This window comes from Solanum dulcamara, chromosome 5, assembly GCF_947179165.1.
Source record: "Solanum dulcamara chromosome 5, daSolDulc1.2, whole genome shotgun sequence".
In the NCBI taxonomy this organism is placed as follows: domain Eukaryota; kingdom Viridiplantae; phylum Streptophyta; class Magnoliopsida; order Solanales; family Solanaceae; genus Solanum; species Solanum dulcamara.
In genome coordinates, this window is record NC_077241.1 from 60017022 (window position 1) to 60029663 (window position 12642).

The following is a 12642-nucleotide window of genomic DNA, read 5'->3' on the forward strand; positions in this document are numbered from 1 at the left end:
TCCTCTAAGTTTTTAGTACCTATACCAACTTTCTCATAATGATAACTGAGAGTATCCCATGAGGCCTAGTGGTATTTTCTTCTTTCAGTGTTCCATCCCCGAAAGAAATTAGTAATGAGCCTTTTGATCTGGTTCATAGTGGTATTGGTTGGGCTGATAGCTGACAGCAGGTGTATAGGAATGGATTGCAGCATTGATTTTACCATTGTGACTCTACCTCTATAGCTCAACATCTTAGTCTGCCATCCCCTGATTCTGCTTAGAACTTTAGCAACCATAGTAGTGAAATATATGATCATTTGGCATCCAATATAAAGTGGACAGCCCAGGTAAGTGATAGGGCCATTAGTGTATTTATATCCTGTGATCATGCTGACCCTTTCCACTACATCTACTGGAGTATTCAATGGCATCATGAGCTAACTCTTATCTTTGTTGATAAGCTGTCCTGAAGTGGCTTCATACAATTTGAGAGTTTTGTTGATCAATGTTAATGAGAAGTTACTGGTAGATGTGAAAATAATCACATCATCTGCAAAACTCAAGTGATTTACTTAGGGTCCTCTTCTTTCCATATGGAACCCTGTATATAGATAATGATGGTGAAGATTGTTGAGCAATCTAGACAGCACTTCAGCTCCAATGATGAATAATGTCAGGTATAAAGGATCTCCTTGCTTGAGGCCTCTTGTAGAGTGGAAGAAACCATGCCTTGCACTATTAATGATGACTGAATACTAGTTGTTTGACATAATACTCCAACCCATATCAACCAACATTTCTCCAAACCCTATCCTCCTCATGACCATACATATGAATGACCAAGAGATCCTATCATAGGCCTTGGCCATATCCAATTTGATAATTATATTATCCCCAGCCTTTGGTTTCTTGATATTGTGGATGATTTCTTGAGCCAAAATTATATTTTCAGAAATGCTCCTGCCTTTAACAAAACCAGATTGGTTTTCTGAGATTAGTTGAGGCAGAATTGGGGCAATTCTGAGACTTAGCAGCTTAGAAATAATCTTGTTAGTGAAGTTGCTAAGAGAAATAGGTCTGTAATCTGAGAGACTGTTAGGATGCTCATTCTTTGGCAGTAGAGCTAGGAATGCATGAGAAATAAACTTGGGAAGACCATGTCCATTGAAAAAGTACTGAACTAATCTCAGTAAGTCTTCATAGATGATATCCCAACATGATTGATAGAATTTCCCATTTATTCCATCTGGTCCAGCAGCTGATGTAGAGCTCATGGAGAACACCACTTTCTTCAATTCCCCCATAGTAGGTAAAGATTATAGGCCCTCATTCTGCTCCTGTGTAACTATTTTTGGAATGCATTGAAGAACATCTTCCCTGATCTGTCTCTCTTCACTAGTGAATATTTTTTCAAAGTGTGTAGTGGCTGCCCTTACAATATTGTCCTCACCTTGAATGGGGTTGCCATGTTTATCACTAATTTGATGGATGAAAAGTTTTCTTCTTCTTCCTCTGATAATAGCATGAAAATAGCTGGTGTTGGCATCTCTATCTTTGAACCACTGTATTTGAGTTTTCTACTTTAAGATAGACTTCTCCATCTTCAGATATCTGATGTATTGAGCATTGATTTGATGTAGCTTGGACCTGTTTTCTTCAGTATTATCACTGATTATCTTCTTTTCAGCTTGTCTCACCTGCTCATCATATTCTTTAACTGAAGCAAAGATGTCCCCAAACTCATTTTTTGACCACTTACTAAGAGTATTAGAAACTCTTTTCAGTTTTTGTTGGAAACTTCTCATTGGATTACCCTCCACAGGATTATCCCAGCATGCTTTTACTGTGCTAAGAAAGTTCACATTGTCTGTCCAGCAGTGTAAGAATTTGAAGTACTTGGTAGCATTACCCTATCTTGCCATACCTTCAAGTAGTAGAGGACAGTGGTAAGATCATGTAGAGGCCAAATGACTGACAGTTGTTACATGCATGACTTCTAACCATGAATCATTAACCATGGCCTTGTCAAGTCTTTTCAAAATCCTAGCATCTTTGTCTCTATTGTTGCACCAGGTGAACTTCTGCCCACAGAACCCCAAATCAGTGAGTCCACAGGCTTCATCACACTAATAAACTCAAAGCTCTTGTTCATATTGTATGGTTGTCCCCCATTTTTTCTTCAACATCTGTAATAACATTGAAGTCTCCAATGGTGCACCAAGGTTTCCCTTTACTGGAAAATTATAGCATCTTATCCCATAAGTCTCTTTTCATATAGTCCTTGCATTTTGCATATACAAAGGTAATGAGATAGCTGTTAGGACAAGCCACATGAGTAATGACATAAGTCATTTGCTGTTCATCCTGGTCAACAATGTTGCATACAATGTCTTTGTTCCAGAATAACCATATTTTGCTATTGGAGTTGGACATAACATTATCCATTCCTAGCAGAATTCTGTGAAACTGAATTTGAGATTTGTTGGAGAATAGTTCCAGCACTGCTATAATAGATAGCTTATAGAAATCTTTCAGCCTTTGTAGCATATCAAGGCCCCCCTGAGTATCAATACTCCTTCCATTCCAGGAAATTATACTAATCATCAAGGTTTTTGAGCTTTGGACCTAGTGTTGATGTTGCTTGTGAAAGCAACATTATCAGAACTACTGATGGTGCTTTGTTTAGTCTTTTTCTTTGTTTGCTTACTTTTAAAGGGTAGATCATTCTTTTCTTTGTCTTGCTGACTTTCCTTTTGCACTAGAGCTGTCATTGTGGATCTGAATGCCTCCAGTTGGTCTTCTTATTGTTCATCCTCCCACTGGTCAGGGTCTTCCTCATCTTCAGAATGAGTGACCTTATATTCATCAGACAAGTCTTCTGAACTATCTTCTTTACTAAGCACCTGCCTCTCATTGGTTACATCATAAATTTGCAGAGGTGTGGCATGATCAGTAGTTGTGTACTCCTCTTCCAAAACATCTCATATGGTTCTCTGGTTAAGATTCACACTTGGTTGCCCTGATTGCTTCTCCTGGATAAGTTTCTTTTTAATGATTTTTATGCATCGATCCTTTTTCATGCATGATTAGGGAACATTTGAACTCGGCTGCACCATTCGTCCTGTTGCAATCAAGTACAATAAATTTTTTGTTGATGCCTTTTAGAATAGTAAAAAGAAAGGTTTTCTTAATGCCAAATTGCTTATCTGATTTGTTTGTTGGTATTTCTGTTATACTCTTTCTTCTCTTCTATTTTTTGTTTGCTAATTTGAAGTTAACCTTTCTTCTATTAAATATAGACAATCCTTCACAACACACTTCTTGCAACTCATGACATCTTGGGTTGTTGTCTGTGATGTTTGATACCTGGAACCTCAGAATATAAGACCCGGGGAGACTCCAATCAAGTTTGTAGAGAGGTAAAATTTCTCATTTTGAAAAGCAGTAACTACTGTTTTAACAGGGGCACTCATCTTATCAGATGTCACATATTAACTTTTCGACAATACTCATTAGTTAAGGAAATCTAAAATATATAGAAAAGAAAAATTATCTAGAAACAGAAAGCTTTTACATGTTCAATAGAATGGTAAAAATCCTCGATTCAAGCTTAACAGAATGAACCCTTACATGCTCTCTTATAGAATTCTAATCAGGCTGCCAGTTGTAGATTTCATCACGTGATAATCACATGGGTTCTAACCAACTCCTAACAACCAATTCTAACATCCATTTAACTACTTAGTTAATATCTAAAACAATGCTTAACAAATGCCAATTTTCTTTTTTCAGGGTGAGGGACATCATTTTTGTTACAGTAGGTCTTATAAAGTATCCTTGAAATGGATATTTGAAATACTCTTACTTTTTAAATGTATGGGTGTGGAGGAGTTTTTGTTTTTATTTTGTTTTTCCTCACTGTCTGGTATTCGCATTGGAACCCGATCTACCTAGGGTAGTTTGAACCCAAGATTTCTGGTTAAGGATGTAGGAGGAGTGTGTGGAGGAGTTATTTAATAAACTTCACAATTTTTTTGTAAGTATCTGTCTCGTGAGGTAACACAATCTTTTTTCTTAAAACTGTACTCTTAATTTATACTTGCATAACTCACCTCCGGACCAGCTATCAAATGATTTCTTAGGAAATAAGTTATTCGTGTATAAATAGTATAACATTTTACTCACAATTTAGAAACTCACATAATAAATTCATGTATAAGTTATGAGAAAATCGATGTATTATCTTATGTGGGGCAAAACATAGAGTAATTAATATTCGCATAACTAATACCACCATAACCAATTTTTTATGATGAGAAGAAATGTCGATTTTGTTACCTTTAATGGTAACTCTTGTACTAATGATCAATGTATATTTTTATTTTCAAAATCATAATTCAATCGTGTTTGTTGCTGTAAGAACAAAAACTATATATATTGTAAGACAAACTAGAAAAACGTGTACTCCATTTTTGCAAGCGGACACGGTAGCATCAGGAAGGATTTGTAGTTTTTGCTTCCTCTTACGATGTGGTGGTAAAACTTGATAGATTGTTTGACTTACATTGTAACTTTTAAATAGGACTAAAATGATCACTTTTTTCATACAGAACTAGTTCGATTGAATGGTATATATAAAGGACTAGATGAATCACTTTTTCTATACATTAAACTAATGTTTGACAAAAAAAATTAAGAAATCTGATTTTTCAAATATTTATAAAAATTTTAAAAGAATGGTTTAGATTGATTTTTGAATTTTTACGATTTCCGCTTTTTTTCCCTCTAAGTAAAATGCATATTCAAATACAATTTTAAAAACTCAAATTTTAAGGTTTTAACCTTAAAATTTATGACCAAAGTATACATTTCACATATTATTTTAATTATATGATATACATGAAGCACTAAAATGATAATTATTTTTTCTATACATTAAACATTATTTTAATTACGTGATATATAAAAAAAAGACTAAAGTAATCCAACCTCAATACATAAAAATAGGGGTGCTTATCGGGCGGATTGGACGAATTATTATGTTTAACGGTTTGACTTAACAGTTATCGGCTTTTAAAAGTACTAATCCGCTAGCCAACCTATAAGATATCGATTGGATTGGTATCGGATTAACAATTATCGAACGGTTATCGGGCGATGTATCAGTGGTATGATAACATGTAACAACAATATAATCAATGTCATATGAAAAGTTGTGAACAAATTAACAACAATATATAGGCCTACAGGCTATAGCCACTTAAACTTCACACTTTCACAAATATACAAGCCTACAGAAGTACAGAACAGCCCATTGCAGTCAAAATTCAAGAAGAGTCCTGACATTATCAAGGAAGTCAAGAAGAAGCAAATGGCCCCTTCACACTTCAGAGGTTCATCCATGTGTAAAAAAATTGTCAAAACTGACTCCAAATTCAACTGTCCTTCATGTGGCTTTTGAGATTGCTTCTCAGCTTCCATGTCATATATACTACTAGCAACAAGACTTGAGAATACTAATGAACCAACTGGGTTGGCAATAGTGAGGAAATTGTACAAAGCCCCAAAATTCTTTAAGCCAAACAATTCAGAAGCAGCAGCTGGCACAATCGCCCAATGAGCTCCATAACCAAGTCCAACCAAAAGAGTACTAATGTACATAGCTCCAGGCCGATCCATGGCAAAGAAGAAATGACCAAAGGCCATCACGACTTGGGCAATTGCCATAGCTGCATGTCTTGGATATGCATTATCCCTGTTTGAGAAGGTAGTGCAAGAAATTAATGAGATTTGAATATTCATGATTAGCAGTATCTGAAACTGAAAGTCCCACCATAATCTATCATCTATTAATTACCATTCAACTAGAGCTAAAAAATTTCCTAAAAAGAACAACGTATAAAATTGCAAATAAAAGCAAACAAAAATACTGAAAGCAAACAAAAACAAATGAACAAATGAAACAGATAATGAAACAAATAAAAGCAAACAAAAATGCTGAAAGCAAACAAAATTAGTGTATTTATTTATACTGAAACAGATAATGCCAAACACTTCTCAAATGAACAAAATAATAACTAAAAGCAAACAAAAATGCTGAAATAAGAAATAATTATCTGGTTTTGGGCAGAGAACCTGAACTCGAGCAGAAAGACGAGAACATATACATTTATATGTCAACTACAGTAGGCGTAGGGTATTTTCCAGCACTGGCTAAATCTGAAGAGAAAATTATCATAATGAGTCGTGTAATAAGTATAAACCATGTACAACAATAATATACAACAAATATAATAAAAAGTATCATTACCTTGTTCAAGCTGTTCGAGATTATCAAGATCTTCCTCAACACTAACAGATTTTTGTAATTTTTCACTTCGAAGCCAATCTTGAAGACACACTAGAGCTTGCACTAAATTAGGAGTCAATGAACTCCTAAATGAATCAAGAAGACGTCCTCCCGTACTAAATGCAGATTCAGATGCTACACTTGAAACTGGTACAGCTAATACATCACAAGCCATTTCAGCAAGAATAGGAAATCTAGCTGAGTTCATTTTCCACCAGTTTAGGATGTTAAATTCTTTACTATCATCCTCAGTTTCTTCACCAAAATATTTATCTAACTCCGTTCTAGCATCCACACCTCCATTCGCTGTTTTATAGTTCTTTAGATCTTTCATGAATGATTCTAAAAGTCCTGTACTTTGGGTACTTACTTGACTGTTAGGAAGCCCGGAAGTAGAAGTGTCCAGTGAAGAGCAAGGTGAAGATTGAGCAAGCACGCTGCCTTTTGAGTTGGATTTTACATACTCGCTAAATAATGAAGTCATGTACTTCTTTATTTCTGCTTGTATAGATGGCCCTTTTTCCCTAAACATCTTTACAAATGCATAGCTAACTGATTCAAGCTTGTAACGAGGATCCAAAATACACGAAATGAAAATTATCTTGTTCATTTTTGTTGGATCTCCCCAATACTTATTAAATTTTTCTTGCATTTTTTTTGCCATATCGCTTAAACCAGTGTCTTCGCTTGCCATTAATTGATTCAAATAAACAGCAACAGAACAAATTTCAAGAAAATGAATATTTGACGTAACATAACGTGATCCAGATATTTTCAAAGTAAGAAGATAAAATATCTCAAGAAATCTGGTAATTCTTTTCACATGGACCCAATCACTACTCAAAAGTTCACCAGCAGTGATTCCAATTTCAACATAAGAATTTTCAAGATAATGTCTCAGGCCAATTTCACGAGAAGCATAATTTGAAAATGCATTCTCAAATTCAACAGCCCTACTCAACATCAGATAGGTGGAATTCCACCTAGTTGGAACGTCTAAGCATAAAGAGTTTTTGCAACTAAGTTGTTCATCGTCACAACTTTCTTGAAATCTTTTCAACCTCGCAGGAGACTGCCTAACATATCTAACTGCATGTCTAACACGTTCTATAGACAAAGAGCATTCTTTTAAACCATCCTGAACAACAAGATTCATGATATGAGTCATACACCTCACGTGAAAGTGATTACCGTTCATCAAATTAGTTCCCATTTTTGTTAATTGCTTAGATAATTCTTTCAGTGTCACATCATTTAAGCTTGCATTATCAACTGTGATAGTAAAGATTTTATTTATCCCCCACTCACGTAAGCACCTACTAATACCATTTGCCATATCTTCACCTTTATGGCTAATAATAGGACAAAAATTAAGTATTTTCTTACGCATGTTCCAATCACTATCTATCCAATGGGCAGTGATACACATGTAATTGATCCTTTGTATAGAAGTCCATGTGTCAGTGGTAATACAAATTCTCTGTTTTGTTTCTATAAAATACCTCCTCAACTTTTGTTTTTCTTCATTAAACAGATTAAAATAGTCCCTAGTTACAGTACTACGGGAAGGGATCCAAAAATGAGGTTGAGCCATTTTCATAAATTCTTTAAAATCTTCTTTTTTGACAAAGCTAAAAGGAAGCTCATCAACTATTACCATACGACATAAAGCCTTCCTACACTCTTCTTGGTCAAATTTCCAAGAGATTTCACCTTGACTTCCCCCTAGAATAGATTTAAAGCCTATGGTTGATTGTTTTTTATCAACAAGAGGAGTAGGAAGTTTAGGACATGTCGACAAATGACCAAGAAGAGTCGACGTACCATCTCTTGACTTAAAATAGTACAACTTACAGCAATGGCTACATTTTGCTTTCGTACCTTCGAAAGTTTCAACTTCTGTAAAATGATCCCAAGTAGCAGACCTTTTTCTCCTTCTTTTAGCACTAGCTGACAGAGTTATCTCAGCATGACTTGCTGCATTTGAAGCCTCACTTTCACCTATCACCTTATCACTTTATTCAGCCATGCTAGAAGATTAAGAGTTTAAGACTTTGCGTCCCTGTATTTCAATTAACAACTCAAAAATAAGCTAAGATATGGATAATCAATTTTATATCAGTAGTTTAATAATGCCAAAATCAGTGAAGCACATACCAAAATTATCATAAATAATCAAAGAAGATGCGAAGTCGATTTAGCACAAAATACTGCTTATGCCACTAGTTACAGCTCATGGTTATTCAATGGAATTTCAGTTCATATATACTAAGAGTTTACACCTGGACAAGAAGGTTAACTGAATTTCAACTCTAGCACTATGAGACACCAAAACCCAACCAATTTTTACTTGATAGTACATCTTTATTTCCTATGGTGATAAAATACACTTGAGATGATAAAATAAGACCCACACTGTATACCATAGGGAAGAAAAGGGCACAAACAGTGCAGACAGAAGAAAAGAAAGACAAAATCATGTCCATGTGTGTCTACTGAGCAAGAGTGATGCCATTTCCAGGTTTATTTTGGGGTCAAAAGACAGTTACCCTGAAACACCTATGACATTCCTCTTTGTTTTCTCCAAGAGATGAGGAGTCTAACAAAAACATTTCTTAAGGAAACAATAATAAGAACACAGCAGTCCACAAGCAGCATCTACCTTCAAAGCATCTGCATATGGTCATCAAAAATCAACTTCAGACATGCATGTAGAATCAACTCTAGGATGCTACTAGAATTTCTGAGGCAGATTTACGCAATAAGAATTCACATACATTAAAAGTAAAATCCACAAGAAGTTTCAAAAGACATACTCTCGATAATTTCTTTTTTCTTGATCAGTAAATCCAAACTTCCAAAGGTTGAAGTTCTAAAGCTTTGTAGAAGAGTTGATTGTTGAAGTTCTAAAACCTAAAGTAGGCGGAACTTCCTATTTCCTAAACCTAAAGACTAAAGTGGGCGGAAGAACTGAAGAAGTTTTACACTTTGTAGAAGAGTTGAACTGCTGAAGACTGAAGTAGTCAAGTAGGGCTTCTAGTAGAAATGGGTATGCCTATTTAATTAAATTGGTTAGGCCTGTTTAATTAAATGGGCTTGGCCTTATTTTAGGTTTACAAATAAAAATTATCAATATTATATATATTTTATATGTTTAGGGATAAAATATATTAAAATATAATAAATTCTTAACGGATTAACGGTTTACCCAATAATAAAATTGAGTAATCCGTCCCCCACACCGATAAACCGTTAATTATAAAGTTTAAATTCATTCTCCATCCGCTAATCCGATAACTCAATACCAATAAGTCAATAAACCAATTTTGCGGTTGGATTATTGGCCGCGGACGATTTTGAACCACCCTACATAAAAACCATTTTGACATTTTTTCATTAATTAATTGTAGTAAAAGCAAAGTCCAAAATGTAACTGAAAAATATGCTTTATATTCTACCAAACACAGCTCTCAAACAGTGTGCTGCTTAGTTTCTATCGCTCTTCATTGGGAGCTGTGCCGTCTCCGGTCAAACTCGAGCTCCCGTCGAGCACTGATGGGGAGCTCCGCTGTCTCCGATGAAAAAGTTGGTTGATGAAGAACCATCGGTTTGCTTCTGCATCTCATCAATGTTCATCGGGAGTTCGATTCACATAAATTAGGTATTTTCCTATCATTTACCCAATTTTATTAAATCTTTTCGTTTGAGAGCTTGAAAATGAGAACAATGGCTGACTGATTGGAACTTCGACCTGAATTGTTGGTTTTAATTGTTAGACGTATAAATCTGATTAAGGATTATCTTAATTTTTGCATGTTTGCAAATCGTGGCACTTCGTAGCCACCAAGGACAATGTTAATAGTAATTTGCCTAAGGTTAAATAGCTAATGCTTGTTGTGGATGAGGATGATAACAACTGTAGAAAATTCTTGAGCCTTTATAATGACATAATTTGAAGATGTGGATTCCGGGAGCTACGGGAAATGATGTGTGAAGTCTATGTGATGGGTTGTCACAGTCGGAAAAGAGGGTGAAATCAGTCTGTTAATCCCTTTTCCGGTGTTCGAATCCAATTGCCACATCAAAATACCACCGAACATTATCAATCTAACAAGATTTCACAACCATGGACCTTTATAAGTAAAGCAGTTCTGACAGCTATTCCTTATCATACATCTGATTACATCATCATGTTCATTGAGGGAAGGATCCAGTTACTCAGTTTATGGAGACCAGGAGATTTGTTATGGATCAGGATTAAAAAGCTGACCTACAAAGGACATATCAGTGATGTGTTATATTTCAGTGGAAACTTTTATGCAATCGATTATAGTGGTTTAGATGCTTGCAAAACTACGCCGACTAGGAATTTAGGGGACAAACCTTTTTTCCTGGGTGCTAATGCTTCTCTTTCGGTCCAAGCTTCTCAACTTCCGGGAAACAAGCCCAATCATATTTATATTACAGATGACTGTTTGGGTGCGTCCCTCAAGTTTAAAGAAGGTGGCGGCTTGGACATAGGGGTGTTCAACTTAGCAGATGGCAGTATCCAGCCACATTATGATGGTGTTTTCCTCAGCCAAGTTTGTCCTCCAATTTGGGTCACACCAAATCCTTGTTGAGTGAGTCATTTTTCTATATTTAGTCTTTTTTTTATTCGATATGTTCTTGTTTTACCTTGGAAGCCTACTAGATTTTTTTAAAGAGTATTTACAACATGTCATTTACCTTTAGATTTGGCTGATGCATCTTTGTTGTTTTCATATAATTGGACAAAGGTACTCCCATTAGTTGTTAGCTTGCTTCAAGATATGTGGCTGAATGATTTGTCAAAGAAAATGTAATTTTCCTTAGTGTTTTCTTTAGGAAGTTTCCACTCATTAATAAAATGAATATGTTTAATAGATTTGTAAATAAATTTTCTTTTTGAAAATGTTGGAACTTTCTGATGTCTCATTGGATTATTTCGAAGCCCCTTAGGAGGGTAAACATTTCTATGATGACTTTAAGATTAGGAAACAATGACGACAAATATACTGATGGAGAAACAATTAAATGCAAGAAGTAGATTGCTTACTGTTGTTCTGGACCCTTAATGTTGTGTGACCTGAGACCAAATTGTTTGGTCCTTTGCTGCTGTTCTCTTTTATTGCCTGCTAACTTTTGTTTGAAGTGATGATTTCCAACTTTTATGGTGATATGGTTTTATCATTATTCTGTTTCTTGTAGTTTCTCTGTTATGTTATCCCTCTACACATGGCCTATCCTACCTTGTCGGACTGGTTAAGTCACAGTAATTAGAAATTAACAGGCTAGCAAATATTTATGTAAACATACTTGGTATAAGTCTTGTTTATCATATTTGTTGTGTTTAGAACAAGTACTTGAATAATGTACACCACTGTTTGGTTAACTATGTGAAGATTTTTCTGTTTGCATGTGTCTTGTTGGCAATTTTGCATGTTTAACTCCCCATGAACACGAGAAGTTTGTACACTGGATTTTCTGATCCGTAATTTGAGTAAATCCATGGAATCTGAAATCTTGAAGTTCAAAAAACACTCTTCAGAATAGGATATGAGGAAGATATTACCCTTTAACTGCGATGTCCCATTTATTCTCGATATAGCTTTTGGCCGTTTATTTACCGTCACACTTCCTTGACAGGCATCCTTTGATCTATCAAATCAGTTACATCTGTTGATGTTCATAAGATTTTTGAGAATCTTTCCCAGAAGCGCAGGCGTTTAAAGGGCAGTCGGTGCACTGAAGCTCTCGCTATGCGCAGGGTTCGGGGAAGGGCCAAACCACAAGTGTCAGAAGCACAAGCATATGACTCAAGTTATTATGGATATTCAAGAATGTAGCATAATTTGCAGATACACATCTAGTGTAAGTTAGTTTTGCTGCTCATTGCTAAAGAATGTCGTATTTTAATTGCTCTATGTACAAGGTGCAATTGTTGCTGTTGCTCAACTACTATCTAACTTTAGCTTATCATATTGTGTTAGATATTGCGAGACAATGCGATCTTGTTACTGTTAAAGCTCAAAGGACTCCTTTGAGTTATTTATAGTATCTGTTAGATCAAAATTTCCCATTCCTCTAATTCCTCTTATTTCCGTTTTACAATTACAAGGTCCGTGTTCAAGCTTCGAGAAAGGGGGTATCTTATAGTAACTTGTATCACTAACGGGTATTGTTCAAGGTAGTGATAATGAAGGGGGAAGAAATGGAGCGATATGCAAATTAGTTTGAGATTAAGATGTAGTTTTTGTTGTTTTACAAAATGAATGATGATAAGTATGTGC

The 12642-nt window shown here is 35.3% G+C and overlaps 1 protein-coding gene and 1 pseudogene across 1 annotated transcript; one reads left to right on the top strand and one right to left on the bottom strand.

Annotated features, from left to right (window-relative positions):
- Positions 1-6327: 6327 nt before the first annotated feature.
- LOC129890632 (zinc finger BED domain-containing protein RICESLEEPER 2-like) lies at positions 6328-7544 on the bottom strand. Its single transcript, XM_055966148.1, has 2 exons — positions 6384-7544; positions 6328-6333 (listed from the first exon to the last, which is right to left on the bottom strand). Exons 1-2 carry the CDS (start codon positions 7542-7544, stop codon positions 6328-6330), a joined length of 1167 nt encoding a protein of 388 aa, XP_055822123.1.
- Positions 7545-9749: 2205 nt separating this feature from the next.
- Positions 9750-12424, top strand: LOC129889270 (uncharacterized; annotated as a pseudogene).
- The last annotated feature ends 218 nt before the right edge of the window (positions 12425-12642 follow it).

Coding starts and splice junctions, on each gene's coding strand:
- LOC129890632 (XM_055966148.1), bottom strand. CDS start 7,544: ATGGGAACTAATTTGATGAACGGTAATCACTTTCACGTGAGGTGTATG.